Source organism: Poecilia mexicana, unplaced genomic scaffold, assembly GCF_051168715.1.
Source record: "Poecilia mexicana isolate PSO_F unplaced genomic scaffold, ASM5116871v1 scaffold_4, whole genome shotgun sequence".
Lineage (NCBI taxonomy): Eukaryota > Metazoa > Chordata > Actinopteri > Cyprinodontiformes > Poeciliidae > Poecilia > Poecilia mexicana.
In genome coordinates this window covers 11459883-11478939 of record NW_028263373.1, presented here as the reverse complement: position 1 = coordinate 11478939, position 19057 = coordinate 11459883, and the positions used below count along the sequence as shown (strand labels likewise).

The following is a 19057-nucleotide window of genomic DNA, read 5'->3' as shown; positions in this document are numbered from 1 at the left end:
CAACCACAATAACATGAATAACATAAGTGCATATTCGTGGAGAGCATCAAAGAGGGGCTGGAGCAGAAAAAGGAAAACATTCAACCTCAGCCCATGTTGCAGTAACCTGCATGGATTCTTCTTCATCTTTTTCTGAGTTTAATGCTGAGTTGTGTGCAAGAGTCTTAGAGCACATAATCGATGCTGATCCCACCTATCTAAGACCAACCTGGACATCATCAGGACAACAGGGACGGCGTGGGTGTGGTACTACACTTCTAAGCAACTACTGCTCTACTAGAGAGAGATAAACCACTTCAAAACATGGCTTCCAGAAGAACGTCTTCAGCACCAAATAGTTTTAAAAAGAGATGAATGTCGTAAGTGTAAACCTCATGGAACGTCAAAATTAAGTGTAATTTTATTAACTGTATATTTATGATGATTTTGGGTTTTTTTTCTCAACAATAATTTGTAGACTTCTCTTCTTGCGTTTATTTATTCATACCTTATGTCTTGCATTTTTTTGTGTTAGAGGCATTCATAACCTACATCATTAATCTATGGAAAGTTGGGTCTTATCAGATCTCTCTCTCCCTCCTTCCAGAGTAATAAAGTCTAGAAGTCAGCAAGTGTGTCGGCACACTTGCTATTCATCTCTCACCACCAGGCAATGCCAGAACCTGCATTGCAATGGACAGTAACTACTCTTAGTGGAGGTGATATAAACAGAAAAGACTCTTTTTCGGTTAGTTGGTAAAAAAAAAAAAAAAAGCAGTTTTATAGATGAAGAGACTCTCATTTGCAATTTTCAGAAGTGAAATAACCAATCTCTGGTTGATGAGTTGAAATGAAAAAAGAGAAGTGCATGTTGAAAGACAGCGTTAGAAGAAGACATTTAGCACCTGAATGAAAGTCCTTGTCTCAGTCTGGAGCCTACCTCTCTGGTCTTTCTCTGTCCTGTGAAACTCTGACGTCTGTTAGAGAAATTTTTTTATGTCAGTGTGACCTCACTGATACTCTTTTCAAACACAAGAATACACATAAGAACGTGGGGGAGGAAAAAAGTCAAAGGAAATGACAAAAAGTATTCCTCAAACGCCTGAGGAGGTTTAGATGTGTCTCTTCTCCAACGCAGCTGATTCAACTACTTCCTCAGCATGTCAAAGTCCCGCAAAGGCCTGCTGATGAACCATCATTTGATTCAGGTGTAATAAAACCAGGAAAAAAAATAAATAAAACTAACTAAAACATGCTGGATACCGGTTCTTGAAGGCTGACTTTGTACACCATTGCCATACATGATTACCCCTCTCACTACCTCACACCCTCACACTTACACATGCATGGACACAACTCTCTCTCCTTTTTAGGAAGCAGTTACTCATCATGCTTTCTGCCTGTCTGGTCCACGTAGCACACTGGGAATGCTTTAAATATACAAAGTCTCTTTCCAGGAGATCAGATGAATGCATCCTATGCAGCAGGATGATGATCTGAGGCGCGCTAGAAAGTTCTTCTCCGAAGGGCTCAGTAGTAATAATAAAAACAGAAGGTTTTGGGGTGGCCTAGTCAAAATCCAGATTTTAATCCGATTGAGATACTGTGGTAACGCAGCTTGTTTCCTACTGAAAGGTGACCCCTACGGCTCACAGACTCCATCGCATAGCTCGGAGCCAAGCTTTCCAAAGAGTGCCCATTGCCGCTCACTTCCTAATTGTATAATTGCAGCACTTATCTTAACAGGATTTGACAAGGTTGTGGTGTTTGCTTCTCTGGATAATTTCCTGCGTGTCTTGGGGGACAGATGCAGACTCATTTCAGTTAATCGGTGTTTACCATAAAAAGTGAAATTATATATGCAGCTAAACAGGAGTCAAAAAGAGTTTATTACTTGTCAACGTTAAGCACATTTAATCCTGCTAAAGAAAAACAAACAAACCCAGAACTGATTTGAAAATTTGAACAAATGTGGAGATAATATCATTTTTGTACCGTAGACTCATGAGAAGCTTCACAAATAAAAATGAGCAGTGGATGAGCATGAATGAGTGTGTGTGTGTGTGTGTGTGTGTGTGTGTGGGTGTGTGTGTGTGTGTGTGTGTGTGTGAACCATGTATGCCGCTTTAGCAGGGCAGTGTAGCGTGCAGTGCAGGAGCGAGCAGAGGCGGCCCGGGCCAACGCAGCTCCAGCACCCTGGTAATCCCTGCGTTTTCAGGAGCCCTGGCCCGTACTTGATTAGCTTGAGCAAGAAAAAGGTTATGCGCGCTCTCATGTGTTTCTCTCGCCCTCTCTGTGTCTCCCTCTCTTTCTCTATCTGTCTCACTCCCTCGTTCCCCCCATCTTTCTCATGCCCCCTCCCCTTCTCTGCGTCCCCTGGAGCCACATTGTGAATGAATGGACTCTAAGTGTTTGCTCAGCAACTTCATCTGTTCCTCTCACTCTCTGTACTTCTCGGTATTTACTTTTTCCTGAGAACTTGCTGAGCTGATGCTGTTTAGAGACAGAAGTAAACCTAGCATTAAACTGGAGTAGACACAGGGCTTTTTGCACTGGTAAAAATATGTATAAAAATGGTCTCATTGCTGTAAAATAATCTCACAAGGATTTTTTTAAAAACCCAGTGTTTATTTTGAGTACATTTATTCAGTCCATGCATTTCACAGGTTTTCACAAAAATCACCAGAATTGTTGGCACTCGTTTTGTCTATACTTTCTAAAACTCCTCTTTGTGCGTAAATCAAATTCACCACTTGTTCTTCTTCCACAATAGTTCAATTGTTTGGAGAATACAGTGGATCCCATCTATAGCGGTTTAGTATTTGTGGATTCACATGTTTGCTGATTTTTCTGTTGATTGTAACACAAATATGCCTATTTGTGCACTATTTTTTATTTTTTATTTTTTGCAAACTAATGTGCTGACCCCTATTTGCAAAATCCACGTATACAACTGTGATGCAGTGAACAAGCTAAATATGAAACACAACAGCTTGTTGATTCTCGTAACGTTTAGATGAGTCACTGTCAATCTTCTTCACCCGTTAATATTTAGGTAAGCAAGACATAAAATACATAAGTGGTTTTATACCATCTACTGAGTTGAATTTTATCAACTCATTTATTAAAGATCAGAAGCAGAAAAATGATTTAATGGTGAAAAGTATTGTATGAAGCACTTTGTATGAAGATGCCTTCATCTTGGAAACATGGCACTTTAATTATTTTATTCTTGTTGGGTTCAAACTTGCACTTTATTTTTATTTTTTTTTTGTAACAATGTTAATGATAATCACAAGTGTCAAACATTGTGGCAATGAAAGAATTTAGCCTGGGAAGCTGATATATCTAGGTGCATTGTTATCTGATTTACTGGTGATTTACTGCCAATCCAGGAGCACCACTAATTCCCCATGTCTGTGATTGGCTGTATCCCAATTGGAAGAGCAGAGATAAGGATGTTAGCCTCTGTCGTAGTGCTAATTCAACATCCATTGTGTACATTAATGTATATTAAAGTATATTTGGATTTTGAACCAAAAATTATCCTCTGCGCTTTAAGATTCCCAGGGTCTTTGGAGGCATCACAGATCCTCCACCATACTTAACAGTGCGAATGAGTCACTCTTCCAAATAGTCATCCTTTATTTCATGGTTGCTTGCTTGTGAATGGAAAGCTCAACTCTTAGTCTGTGACCAAAGCAGATGATTCCACTTAAAGTCCATGCATAGTTGAGCTAAACCATGTTTACAAGTATGATGATAGAACAAGCTTAAGATAATAAATACAGTACCGCTTCCAAAACAATACTCAAAAACTGTTTCAGAAGTTTTGCTTCATTTTTTAAATTTGATTGAAGCAACTCATTTTTGAGAAAGCTGCACATGAAAGGACACACTGCAAGTTTGTGGTGACAACAACAAACATGAGTGGTTAAAAAGATTGAGAATCAGAAGGGAGAAGTGTGACTGAAAGTCTGAAAGACTGAATATCTCTAAATTCTGGGGGCAGATCCGCACAGCTTGGGCCGTAGGTGACATTTGCTTTTGATTAAAAAATATTTGAATGGGCTCATCTGCTTGTCAGCAAATAAGCAGACTTTACATCATTCATCAAATTACAATGTGAGATTCTCCAGACACTCATGGACATCTCCAGAACGGTTTTGTAAAGACAAAGCTAATTTTAGAAATGACAAATTGTATATTCTCTACATTCAGCTTGATGCTTTCAGAAACTTACAAAGTAATTCATTGTAGAAGTATTACTATGGCTTTTACAAATACAAAGATGTAATTAAAGATTCTGGCAAATGGATTGTATTTTGTAGGGCTAGAAATGGTGTCATCCATAATTCACTTCCTTATCTACCCCGTAGGAAAACAGCGATTTTTATTCTATAAAAATGTCTATTTTGTTGTCAGAAGAACATTCTGATGCAAAATTTGTCAGTCTGCAATGTGAAAAGTAATGGAACCATCACTATCTGAATAGCTATAGCAGAGTGTTTGTTCCATTTATGGGACGGAGAAACAAATATTGTCCTGAAAGGTGTATGGAGTCAGTGCTGGGGTGGCAGGGTGGTTCAGGAGGGGATTAACAAGAGGCCGCAGACCCTGAGGCAGGGGTCCTCGTTTCCTGGCCTGAGCCCCTGTTTGTCCTGCCTGACCTGGCAGCTCTGGGGGCAGATCCCGCCTAGATACATCCCTGCTCCCACGCCTGTCTGAAGCTGTTAGCCACTGGCTGTGAGTAGCTAGCTGGGCTTAGTTATGTCTGAGCTGCAGCGTGGTGAGAAGGGGAGGGGGGTTCCAGTTATCTGTGGGATGGCGTTGCCAGCTGCTGCGTGTTGGTAGAGGATGGGTTGTGGTAAAACACACGTCTGCCAGAACCGTAGGAGGTGATGATTAATATCTTCTCTTTGTCTATGATCAACTTTTATTTGCAGCAGGATTGTTCAAGAGGAACATCACTACTTTAAAACTTGTGGACAACTTTCTTTAAAATTGACTTAAGTGGAAGATAAGCCAACATGAGAATCAAATGAAGTACTATGTGAAGGAGAATCACACCCTTTAGACTTTTTGCCATTGTTTTTTTACATTTCAATAAAATACATTAAATAAAACAAAAGATTCAAAGTGTGTGTTTTTTTAACACACAAATTTGTCCTGATCTCATCCCTTCCATCAACCATCAAGCTCTATCTCTTTGTTTTGTGTCATCCTGCTGGAAGGTGAACCTCTCTCTTCAGTATCAAGTTTTTTTCTAGTTACTTACAGGTTTTCTGCTCTTCTTTAACATCCTGTCAGTTCATGTGAGCGGCTACATCTTGATTGGCTTGCAGTTTTGCTATACTCTATCCATTTCCTGCGGACGATGCTGTGATGTTTTCCTCCTCAGAAAAAAAAAAATACTGAATAACCTAAATCTGCTTTAAACGTCTCCTTAACTCGCCCCTTGACGCTGACTGCTGTGTTCTTTTGTCTTCATGGTGCTGTTTTGTTCACTAATGTTCTCTAGCACAATTCTGGGGTCTCCTTAATTCTGACACACAGGTGGACTCTGTTTAAAGTTTGGGTGAATGCTGGCTGCCCCAAATTTGATTAAGGGTGTCTGAAACAACCGTGTTCTAAATACAACGTGTTTCCAGTTGGATAAACTGTGAAAGAGTTCGACAGGTATGAACACTTTCCCACGTCAAACTGCATGTAACAAATTACCCACATTCAGCTTGTTGCTCACTGTATTTCAAATTACTTCACGCCAGTTCTTCAGAAGATATCTCATTTGGTGCACAGTTGTTGGAGATTTAAAGTTTACCATTTGATTTGATAATGGGGGATTTTTCAGTAGGTGTTTGGCGCGTCTCTATCTAGTTGGTGTCTCAAGTGTACCCTCCAGAGTTTTTTCCAGTCCTTGGTCATTAAAATCCTCACTTACTGAAATCAACTTAATAAGATAGTTTGTTTAATTGTGACCCTACCTTGTTGTGCTCTGTCTTTGCATTCCAAGTTGCAGATCTCAGAATGCTGCTGAAAGCGATTCAAACACCTTGTAGTTCTCTGTTTGCCTAAATAATCATAAAGAAAGACTGTGGCTTCCACAGTGCTTAAAGGGTGTTGTCTGACTACCAACTGTGTGCACAACACTGCTTTTACTTCAAAATCCAAAAGACAACATGTCTCCTCATCTCCCAACTGGGTTGTTTGATTATCGCTCTCCAAAAACGAAAATGAAATGTAGGGATATTTTTCTTTCCTTTCTGAAAAGCTTGGATAGCTCAATTGCTTGTTTTCAAGGGGCTGTTATTATTTTTCAATTGCTGGATTGGCTGCAGATTTTGGAGTAGCCTGGTGCGGCTCTGTGAATGTTGTTTCTGCCCTAAACATACAGACAGCAAGTCAGTGAAAGGCCAAAGAACAGCGCAGTTACAGACACAGAAGAAGGGCTCGCCAGTGATGCTTGTGTCTGCAGCTAATTATCAATGTGTTCGATAAATCTCAAAATTGCACACACCCTGTTTAAAACTGGTATTTTGTGATGTTAAGAAAAAAAGATTTGGAGAGGATAAATTATTTAAAAACAATTTCTATATTTATTTATCCTGATAAATTTAAGTAAAAGTCAACTACGCCCAACTAAAAATAAATAGCTGGGTTTTTTTTTTTTTCATAAAATCTTCATTAAATCATTAAATCTTGTACAGCACCCAAATGACACAAAAATAGTGATGAAACCTTCAAAATATGTGTTTACACTTAAACATGTCGACAACCTATTGGCGTCATTTATTGCCAACAACCGCCTCATGTTTGCAAATTTCACTTTGAAAGGCGTTACTAAGCTAGCTAAAGCTGGATTCAAACCTAAATTATTGAGACTTTCTTAACCACAGACCTGGTGGTTGTTCTTTACATTCAATAAGTTGATCTGTTTTTATATAATTCCAGTTAAATAAGCATATTATCCCTTTAAGTCTGATGCTGGGAAAATAACACAATAAGGAACAGAGACTAAGATATTAAGTGAAATTCTGATCAGAAGGTTTTGATTGGACTAAAATAATGTATCGACATTTACAAACTAATACTTGTTTACAGTTCTATTCATGTTAATAGATCATATTCTCTATATTCTGCAAAATGTAGTTTTACAGAGCTGTGCATTTTTTCTTTTTTTTATTTGAGGAGTTGGAAAACTATTTTTTTTTTTTAAATTCAGGCACATTAATAAAGACCGGCTGCTTTAATCAGTCGAAATCTACTACTTAGAGAGATAAAGTCAGTTTTTTTGGTGGGTGGGTTGTGAGTCCTCTTTCATCAGTCGTCACTGTGTGGACCCAGTGGCGTCAGTCCTGCCCAGTCTTATAAAACTGTCAACGCCTTTCTCTCACCTGTACTGACACACACCATCCCAAACAGCAGAGTGAGGACTCGCTTTGGTAACAGAAAGGAGACTGTCTGTCTTAAAATACGCACCTCCTTGAGCCATCCAAGGGAATATTCCCCATCTGATCGTTTCGACACAAAGAGGGTTCTCCCGTTTCTTCTTCTTTTTTTTTTATGACTCTGGCAAATTATTCTTACTTCTCTGGCATGTGCAACATGACCGCAGAGCCCTCGCCTGCAGAGGCAAGCCCCGATGTCATGTCTCCAAATGTGAGCTTGGACACGCCGCTGCCTCCGCCGCCACTGATGCTGCAGGCCCGGCCTAAGGACAACATTCTGATCAAGTCTGAGCCCCAGGGGAGCAGCCCCAGCGCGGAGGACGGAGGCGCAGTGGGCCACACAGAGGAGCACCTACCCACAGGCAGCCGCCGCAGGAAGAGGCCCGTCCAGAGAGGGAAACCTCCCTACAGCTACATCGCTCTCATCGCCATGGCCATTGCCAACTCCCCCGAGAGGAAGCTCACCCTGGGGGGCATTTATAAGTTCATCATGGAGCGGTTTCCTTTCTATAGGGAGAACTCCAAGAAGTGGCAGAACTCAATCCGCCACAATCTGACCCTCAACGACTGCTTTGTGAAGATCCCCAGGGAGCCCGGCAGGCCGGGCAAAGGCAACTATTGGACTCTGGATCCAGCAGCAGAGGACATGTTTGATAACGGCAGCTTTTTAAGAAGAAGGAAAAGGTTCAAGCGCACAGATGTGAGTACCTATCCGGGTTACATGCAGAGCTCCAGCGCCTTTACACCGGCCACCATGGGGAGGCCGTCCTACCCCAACACGCTGTACGCCGGGATCGGGTCAGGCTATGGTTCCCAGTTGACAGCCACATCCCCACATCCAGCCATGATGCATCACTACCAGACGCCCTCGGGGGTCGGCCAGGGGCAGCCACGCATGTTCAGCATCGACAATATTATTAGCCAGCAGACTGTGGTGCAGGGCGGCCCGGTGGGCGAGCTCAGCACCCAGGCGCTGGGTCTGAGCGGCGGTGACCTGGGCTCCATGACCTCCAGCTGCTCTGTAACCAACACCGACCCGTCAGCGTGTTTCCAGAGCCAGACTGTGAACCCTGCAGCGACCATGCTGGGCAGAAACAGCGGAAACCTGACCTCCAATCTGGCAACAGGGTACCCATACTCCGCTGCCTCTGCCTCTCCTCCGAACCTGCCCTCGATGAGCCAGGCCGGGTTCTCCCCCGGCGGCTCGCAGGTGTACTGTTCGAGTAACAGACTGTCGCTACCGGCGCTGCGCCACGGCTCCTGCGCAGAGCACACGGAGCCGCTACTGGGCCTCCCGAACCCCATGAACTCCTACAACAACAGCTACATGAGACAGGGCAACTTTACTACAGGATTAGAGAGGTACATGTGAGACAATATGATTTTAGTGAAAAGAGTATTTGCAATGACCGTACGCGTAATAAATGAGTTTGTTCCATTGTGGAAGAAATTTAACACGTTCATATTTAAAGAGGTACAAAGCCATCTATATCCGTTTGAAACATTCCATCTTTACATTGAAAAGTTGTAGGTTGCTTCACATTCTTCATAATTCACGTTTCATTTTGTTTGATTCAATGTTTCCTTCTGTTTTGTATGTGTAATGAGTTTGATGTAGCTCATGATTTTAAGATTTAAAAAAGTGTGATATTTTTCTGGCAACCATGCCGCTGGAAATAAATAATTTCTTCTTGTTAATGAATTAAATGTGTCCCTCTTTTGCTTAGGGTTTTTTTTAAATTTTTTTTTATTTTGCTTTTTGTGGCATGTTAGTCAGGAACTTGCTGAAACAATCGCATCACAAAAACAACCACAATTTCAAATGCACGCACTGACTCTGAAGAAGATGGTGAATGATGATAATAAAATAAACAAATAAATAAAAAAAAGCTCATATCTGACCAGTTTCAACATGGTCTGTTAAATGTAGCTGAGACATAAAGTTTTGAAAATGTTTCAAAAAGAATTTTTAGCTGGTTAAATTTCACTCATCAACTCGGTGTGTCTTTGAAAAATTATCTCTCCCGTCCGGCTCTCCGCCCTCTAAAATTATAATACTAATAAAAGTAATAAAATAAGAGAAAAGTTAGAAAAAAATGCAGTACAACTGAAAAAAACAACAACAACAAAATGTTATACAGATTACAGGGCAAAAGATTTTGGCAATAAAAGTTCCATTACAATATACACGTCATAAATGACCATAATTTATGGTAATAATATGGAAATAATATGCAACCAGCCGTAAGACAGTTTATGTCTGATTCAACTTTTTTTGTCTTTTAGTCCGATAATAATAATAATAATAATAATAATAATAATAACAATAATAATAATAATAATAATAATAATAATAATAATTTCCTCCACAACTTGAGCAATTTACACATTTTAGCCTCGAGATGGCAGCAACAATAAGATGTTCACTGGGTCGTCTGACTTTTTTCTCAGGAAATTATTGCTCCCTAACAGATATATAGCACAGATATATTGTCAAAATAAATAAATAAATAAATCTCTCAATGAAAGTGTTGGCTTGTTGTAAGCAAAAATGTGCCGCCAGAGGTCAACATCCGGGAGGGACGCGGGGATGGAGGAGGCGGATGGGGTATTTTGCCTTGAAATATATAAGGGCGGATACTCAAACATGGTGCAGCAAGAAAAATAAAAATGGAGAATAAATAAGCGAATAAATTGAATTCACTAGTCGAGACTTACCCATGTTTAACATTTTTTTGGTTTATGTGTAGCCTGCTCTTTTCTTGTTTTGCAGTTGGATACTGAATCCTCAATTCCTCAAACATATAGTTTTCTTTTTATTATTTGGCCAAAGTTTAGCTTGCATTCTACTAAAGGTTGCACAAATATTTAGCAAGAAATATAAGCTTCAGAAATTTGACTGGAAATTGTGGATTTTTTTTTTTAAATCTCTCATTTGGGATCCAAATCGTAAAAGACAGAGAAGCAAATTTATCCAATTGAGTTTTTGCTTTGAGCACACCAGCAGGTGGCGCTTAAACACCACAAACTACAGCAAGCCCATTCGGAGTGCTACTGGGTAACCTTATGAACGTCCACACTTCTGAAAAATAATAAAGCCAATACACTCCGGTTAGGTTTTCAAATAGTTTAATCAAATACATGTAAGTAAATATTTGTTTTAAACCTTTCCTTCTAGAAGTTAAACTGTAGAACCACAGGTGAATTTTAGTGATATTTGACAAGTCTAAATATAAAATATCGAGGTTGTGTCAACTATTCCAGTTACCGAGAGCAAAACACATTATAGTCAGCATCAATCTTTTATAACAAAAATTTTGAAACAAAAAAAAGATGACTTATTTATATGCATAGAACCAACAAAAAAAGAAATAGAGAAAGAAAAAAACAACAACTAACATTTCAGGAAAAAAAAGGTGAACCTTTCAATGTCAGTTTTCAGACTTTTAACAGTCAGTTATGACAACAACACACACTGAAATATATCTCCGGTATCTCATATCTCAATTGAACTCGAAAATAATTTTCAGACAAAAACACAACAAAAGAGATAAACAAGCGACCAATATCCAGAAACAATGAAAAGCAGAGGGCAGCTTATATGTAAAAACTCTTATACGTAGAAAGTGTAAATCTTGTGCTGCCAGCTCTTCTATACGTGCGAGCCTGAATGGAAGCATGTCGGATAACAACTCAGTCTAACGAATGAGAAGAACCCGCAAATATTGTACTATCATCTGCTGACGTTTCATTCCTGATGAAAAAAAAAAAAAAAAAATTCGGAGCATGTTGCAGTGTCTATAATATCCCATTTGTCCTTCAACTCATACACATGGATTGTTGACAAGGAGACAGAAAAAAAGCGACTTGGATATTTCACCTGTCGTAGCAGCAGGAGTCAGTATAAGTGGAGATGCACGTTTGTTTTTGAAATAATATTAATGCTAAGAATTGTTTTTTATAAAATCCTTAATATTATGTATGTAGTTATTTTTTATACTTTATCTAAGAGGGGAAAAACTCATTTATGTTAATAATAAAGGTAAAACAATACAGCAACAATTCACATGCATGTCGCAAACGTTTTCAGTAAATTATAAACATCTAAGGAAAAAACAAAACATCATAGACAAGACGCAAGTATGGAAAATATCGTTATTTTTCTTTCTTTCTTTTTTTTTTTTTTGAAAATTTGCAAATAATAATAATAATAATAATAATAATAATAATAATAATAATAATAATAATATATCGTTTTCTCTGCATGAAATACAAATTTACGAATAGAATGAATCTATTTAAATTAATTTGATTTGGTTGTGATTAACTCTATTAAAAACAGATTCAATCAACAACGTCGGATGTTTTCCAGTTTTCAGTACGGTCTATATATTCCTGTGAGTCTTTAAGAAGTAAAATTCAGTCATATTTCGTTAATCCACATTATTTAAACTGGAATCATTCCACCTAAGTTTTAGAGTTTTACAAGTGTATATGACCCACAATGAGGAGACAGTAGTTGTACGGTTTTTGGGTCGCGTGTTCAGTTTCTTTCTTTTTATTTATTTTTTACTGTTTGAACGGTAAAAAAAGGAAATATTGATTAATGTAAAATACACATACAAATATTACTTTTTAGAAGAAAAAAAAGTCTGTCCAGTTCCTGGTAACTGTGACTCAAAGATCACGTGATCAGCGTGCTCCTATAAATACCATTTGAAAGCTAAGGAGGATAGTGTGACAGTCCGACTGGATACCTCTCCAAACCCGTGCGTAAAACCTCTTTTGGAAAGACATTCGGATACCCAAAAGTAGCGTTTTGACTGGAAACCATCGCATCTGAAGAAAAAAAAAAAAAGAACTGCCAGCTTTCGGTGGAAGACATTGACTGTATCTTTGGCTGACTTTTTTTACGCGAGTGCGAGTGTTTTTTTTATTTAATGAAACCACCCTCGGATGCAAAAGCAATCTCAAGATTCGCAGGTCAATACGATTTCTGTCTCTTACCTTTTGTAGCTATGTGTGCATTGACTCGTTGGAGATAAAGTGTCCACAATAATACCTTTTTGTGAGGGGGAAGAAGGGAGGGTGTGTGCGCGCTCTCGCACTTCAGCCTTACCAGAAGAAGGAAGAAATCTGGGAGAGACGGGGGAAGAGAAGTTGCGTCTCCAAGGATGACTTTAGGGACGGATATGTCCGACAGCTCTGCATTGTCCGAAGATGTAGACATTGATGTGGTCGGAGGGGACATATCCGTCGGGAAAGACGGGAAATATATTCACCACGAGTTCAACTTGGACAATGACTCGGATGATAATTACTCCCAGAGCGCGGCGGAGAGAGGTTCCTCTCCGGGGCTCAGCAGCTCCGACTGCCCGTCAGAGCCTCTGGGATCCGGCGCGGAGTCTGGGACCTTGATTGGGGACAAACCCCGAAAAAGTGCACTTGTGAAACCCCCTTACTCGTACATCGCTCTGATCACAATGGCCATCCTGCAGAGTCCCAAGAAACGCCTCACGCTCAGCGAGATCTGCGAGTTCATCAGCAACAGATTCCCTTACTACCGGGAAAAATTCCCTGCGTGGCAGAACTCCATACGCCACAATCTTTCCCTAAACGACTGCTTTGTGAAAATCCCACGGGAGCCAGGTAACCCGGGAAAGGGCAACTACTGGACCCTGGACCCGGACTCCGCAGACATGTTCGACAACGGGAGCTTCTTGCGCAGGAGGAAGCGCTTCAAGAGACACCAAAGTAACGAAATCCTCAGGGACTCCGGCGGCTTTCTGCCAGGGTTCGGATACGGGCCGTATGGATACAACTACGGACTCCAGCTGCAGAACTTCCACGCAGCCCACAACCCTTTCCACCCGCACCACACCGGCGGATCTTTCCCCTTCCCCAACGCCCCCTGCACCTTGCCTTCACCTGCATCCATATTCCCCGCGCCGCATCACTTGCCCTCCCTTCTAGGGACTGACCTGAGGAAGCCCTTTTACCCGCAGCTTAGCCCGTCCCTGCCGCCTCTCAAGACGGACTCCGGCTCCACAACGAGTCGGCCCTCCTTCTCCATTGACAACATCATAGGAGCGGCCAACTCCAGCGGCTCTTCCTACAGCGCGCAGAGCAGCAGTCAGGCTCAGATCCTGGCCATGCTCACCCCGGCGCTGGCCTCCGCTTCCAGCCACCTGAACATTTCCCAGGAGGGCCTATTCCAAGCAAGCCCACCGAGTCAGACTTTTCCCACCAAGACCTCCAACTTGAACACTTGCCCTTTCTAAAGACTGAAAAAGTGAATAAGAAATAATAATTGTGACGTCGTCCTATGTGAAGGTAGGATGAACATTTTTGCTGCAGAAAGAAAGAAAAGAGAGAGAGAGTTTGTTTCGAGCTCTCGGTTTCCTAACAATGTGAGAGGAGACTTTATTTATGCGATGTAAATATATGTGCATAACACTGAGAGGCAGACAACTTATGAGAGATCATAAAAACAAACACAATGCAGGCCTGCAAGTCCGGTCTGCGGTCCTCATTCAGAAGGTGATGGGATTTAAAATAATAATATTAAAAACTGATATTTTAACATAAGTTAAAGTTGTCACCAACGATCAGTGGGGCTTATTTCCAATTTGTTTTTATAAATATAACTGAGAATTGAATTATGATTTATATTGTGTTTATTGTAAGATAGTTGGCACTATTGTTGTTGATATCTAGACGAAAGACGGCAATCTCAGGTTTTTACTTAGAAAGCACATGAAGACGAAAGGGTGGGGGTTTCTGACTTTACATAGAAAAATCACTCCAATCTCCCGTAGTCCCCCTTTTACATGATGAATTTGTGGCAATATCGTTTCCTGTTGTCAGTGGATACATCTAGGTTGCGTGATTGACTCTCTCAGCCATTTTTTAAAAATTGTTCGTTCCTCCCTATATACAGTTGAATCTGTGAAGCATTTGTCTTGTGTTGCCAATAGCTGAGCACCTAAATGTTCATAGGTCAGTTCTTTTTTTGTTGTAATGACAAGAATAATAAATGTTTGTGAGTTTAAGAAACAAAAAAACTCTTTTTTTTTGTTTTTGCTTTAGGTTTTCTGCATTCAAAATGACAAGAAATTTTTTTTAAAAATCTTAAAGTGCAAACGAGAGCACGCAAAACTTGTCTTAAACTTGTCTACTTTTCTTTATATGTTTTTTTTCTTCAAGTGAAAATTCTTTGAAGAGGTTCCAAACTCTGGGATTTATTTGAAATCACGACCTAGATTCTTTCACTTTTTCTTTTCTTTTTTTTTTTTTTTGCGAATGTTGTTAGGGATTTCCCCAAATAAACTGTGGCTTAATGTTAGTGGAAGGAAATTATTAATGTGTTAACAACAACATTAGCAGCTGAAGCTTGCACTAAATTGATGTCTGGGTATGAAAAAAGACACATAATTCCCCTTTATATGTTTCCACGTGTTGGTGTGCACAAAATTGGAGAATATCACGCAACAGTGGGCAAGTATATTCCTCTTGTGTGGCTGTTACTCGTTTGTAAAAAAGGACCAGCGACTTACAAAAGCTCCCCTAAATGAATGGGGCGGGGGAGGGTGGGAAGGGCGCACGTTATAGCGAGCCTCGGCACTCTGTAATTGAAAGTGAACAAGGATATCCCCACGGTCTTTGGGGGGCTTTCGTTGCTAATTTGTAACAGCATTTTTCATCGGGCTCTCTAATCCACAATAATGCAGCTTTTTTTTTTTTTTTTTTTTTTTTTTTTTTTGCTCGTTTGTTGATGTTGTCAGCGTGGACCCCTGGCCCAGGGGACTGAATGTGCGCACAGCGAGCGGTCCAGCCACACACATATAGGCTCTGAAAAGCAATCTTCTCAAAAGGCCCTCGGTTTTGCTCCGCTTTCATGCCATTCGTGTTGTCATATAAAAAAAGAAGCAGTGGGACTCGTCCTGCAACAGACAAACAGGCCTATTGGTCTTTTTCAAACTTGGTGGACCACATGTTTCCATACAGAGGGGAGGCGCAAAGACCCTCCCCATTATTTAGGAAATCTGTGCGCAAATGGCTGAATTAGTTTGCGGGTGTTTTGACAGATGATTATGGTGGATGAAGGGGTCTTTGAAACGAAAACCAACACATGACCACTTTCTTTATCCGGACCCGGGCCTTTTGTTTCTTTTCTGCTTCTCTTGAGCTCGTTAGTGGAACTGAGTGAAACCGATGAAAGTCGAGAACGGATTTGAGGGAATCATTTTGATTAGCGCCTCTCCTGCCCATGCTCCGTTAATGGATGTTCTCCATGTACAATTTGCAAAGTAAATGGCCTGGAAAAAACATTAGCAGACTATTGAAGTTTTTCCTCTGCATGGGGAGTCATTACGCACCGCATCAGACCATTAAGATCCACATCAAGCGCTTGCAGGGGTGGTTAAACATTTAAAGAAGGAAAAGGAGGTCATAAATAAATACATAAATAAATACATTAAAAATTTAAAAAGAAAATTGCAACACGGGCTGGAGCAGATGCACACACTACGGATCAACCACCAAAAGGATTCAAACCGTGGCACACATTTGAAACAGACAGTTTGACAGTGAGCTCACTTGATTTTCTGCTCAAATGCACACAGACATGAGTCCAGAACGGAAACTCGCTGGCTACCCATCAGGCGCACCCAGGTCACACTCATCCGCCCTTTTAATGTTCCGCATACATGCGAGCGGGACATCATCTGTTGATAAAATCGTCATAAATATCGTGATTTCCACGCCGTTGTCACTCGAGGACCACCCACACCAGCATCAGCACCAGAGTGCATCCTGGTTTAGGTACCGCAGAGACATTACTCATATTTTTTTCTCTTTTAAAAAAAGAACTGAGTGATATGTGAAGTGACAGCCAAATGACTCAACAGTCACTATAAACACGTTTATAAATTTCAAGGCAATTCCCATCTTTTTTCTAACTGCTTCCATATGCGCAAATTGGGCGCTACACCCGCGATTTGAGCCGCTGTAATTTATTTAGAGACGTCAACGAGATTTAGCTCTTACTTCGCTATTTTATAAATTCAAAGGATCTTTAAAAGAAAAAAATAATGACAAAAATACCTATTATTATTATTATTATTATTATTATTATTATTATTATTATTATTATTATTATTATTATCAATGCGTTCTTAAGGTTACATTTAATCCATAACATTAAGCCAATCTATGCTTGTTGATGTCTGTACCCAGTCAATAATAACCTCACTTATCGATGTATTTTATTTTTTATTTTTTGCGAAGTTGTTAAAATGCACAAATAGGTAATTTAATTAATCAATATAATATAATATAATATAATATAATATAATATAATATAATATAATATAATATAATATAATATAATCGTTTTTAAATTTTAAGGACGGTCCTCAATTTTGGACATCTTTCTAAAGTCGAGCATCATGCAGATTCAATTGAAAACATGAGCTGAGCATTTTTACCTTTTCAAGATCAAACCTGAAAACAGGACGACTTTCCCAGAAGAGACTTATTAGTTAACTGTTAAAATACTAAAAAAGAAAGAAAGAAAAAGAACAGAAAAAGATACTCGTCATCTGAATGTGTCTGAAGCACCTACCGCGCACACACTCTTACTTGAATACTGATGGTGAATTTTGTTGCTTTCCCAACATGTGGAGTACGTTGACAAGTGGGTCAACCTAAAATTGTGTTGTGTTTTTGTGTGTGTGCGGGCGCGCGCGCACACACAAAAAACCCCATCACAGAACAATCTTGGCACGGTCCATTCGGCCTCCCGCCCGACTCTCCCCCCACCTTCCCCGGCCTGGAGGAGAGGAGAGCGGCACGGCTTCGCATCTGCAGCTCCCCTATAAATCAGTGCAGCTCCCGGTCTCCCTGCTCAGCCCTGTGTTTTTCCAACGCGCAGAGGAATCCTCTGCTTAATTAATTTAGAATGTGTAAATAAAGTGAGGACAGTGACCTCTCCGTCATCTCTGGAAGCACAATATTAACTCTGGACCATCTTTGCCCTCGCTCTCTGGCTCCTATAGTAATGTAGACATTAAAGGAACACCTGCTGCAGAAAACAAGGAGCAGGGGCCGGCGCGTGTGCGGCTACATGCACACGCACAAAGAAACTTTCAAACTTTATTGGGTCAGGAGGTATCGATGACAATGTTAGTGGTCTGAGAGATTAGTTGATATTGCATATCAGTTTGCATTCACAAAGTTGCCTTAAGCGAATTTTAAGACAAATAACATCAGCATTGGCTGTAAAAAAGAAAAGAAAAACAACAAAAACCCTCATCTTTATTTATGTTACATGTCCTCAAAAGCATAAATAATGGAACTAAGGAACAAAATTGAGGATAAAATGATAATACCAGTTAAAAAAGAGATCTTTTTTGGAGTCCTGAAAAAAATAAATAAAAAGACGAATAAATATCTGTCCACGGAAATTAGCCAAATGATTATGTCATCTCATTAAGCAACCTTTTGCCATGATAAGAATAAGACACAACACATCCAGACAAACATAGGAAACAGTCCGACCAAATAGAAAGAGCAGGGTTTTTTCTAGCTTTCTGTAATTATTTCATCAGTTAAAATAAATAAATAAATAAATAAATAAATAAATAAATAAATAAATAAATAAATAAATAGAAAACTAAAATGCCCAAATATTCAACTATTAAGTAACTTTTTTTTCTAAAAAGAAAAAGGAAAAAGAAGGAAAAAAACAAACACTATAGCTTCCCGCAAAATACGCACGATTAGTATTAAGCTAATTCTTAATTCAAATGTAAAAATACTGAACAAATTTACCAGACAAAAACAATGGGGGAAACTTGGGACATTAGTATCAGAGCTATATTACACCCATGCGTCAGTCGGCGTAAGTGGGTAGATGTGTATTGACAATGAGGAACCATACATCCCGGAACATTACACATTCACTCACTGTGCCATTATCTAATTAAACTAAGCCAGTTAAATTAGGACCTGCTGGCTGTTGCGCATAACCATTTCCCCTCTCTAACCCCTTTCCCGCCTATCTCTCCTCCCTCCCTATTGGTCATCGGTCTGTGTTGGGTGCCTCCATCCATTCGTGCTTACAGGGAAGCCTTCACTGCAGCACTTTTCCTCTGTGCGGCTTTTGATAGAGGCGCGCAGCTGCAGCAGGTCGCTCTCACGCCACCATCAGCGCTATGCTGCGGGCGCTTTTTGCAGGCTTCTCCTGTTTGACCTTTGATGCCAGCATGGAAGGGTCATGTGAGTTTGAAGGTAGCTCCAGCCAATTTTTCCAATGTAGGCTATTAGTTTTGGATTTGAAGGGTTTTATGCACTTTGGAAGCATTTTCTTTAACTTCATCTAGCAGAAAGATGCAGAAAGATGCAGAGTAGACAATACTTCGTTATCGGTTGGATTGGATCAGTAACTGCTCTGTGTTGACAGATTGCAATGCGAAGTCTTGTATAATCATTTGGACTGACTACTTTATCTGACAAACTTGAAGGGGGTTATTTATTTATTTATTTATTTATTTAGCAAAAATCAAATAAATAATCTTATATTATTTTGTATTAAAAATGAAATCAGATTTCAGTATTTAAATTCACGC

General features: G+C 39.9%; 2 protein-coding genes across 2 annotated transcripts; both read left to right on the top strand.

The window, feature by feature from the left end:
- Positions 1–7288: 7288 nt before the first annotated feature.
- Positions 7289–8824, top strand: foxe3 (forkhead box E3). The gene has a single exon (XM_014987985.2). The coding sequence runs from the start codon at positions 7543–7545 to the stop codon at positions 8797–8799; it is 1257 nt and encodes a 418-aa protein (XP_014843471.1). The 5' UTR covers positions 7289–7542; the 3' UTR covers positions 8800–8824.
- A 1177-nt stretch (positions 8825–10001) lies between these two features.
- Positions 10002–14491, top strand: foxd2 (forkhead box D2). Its single transcript, XM_014987986.2, has one exon. It carries the CDS (start codon positions 12602–12604, stop codon positions 13706–13708), a length of 1107 nt encoding a protein of 368 aa, XP_014843472.1. The 5' UTR covers positions 10002–12601; the 3' UTR covers positions 13709–14491.
- The last annotated feature ends 4566 nt before the right edge of the window (positions 14492–19057 follow it).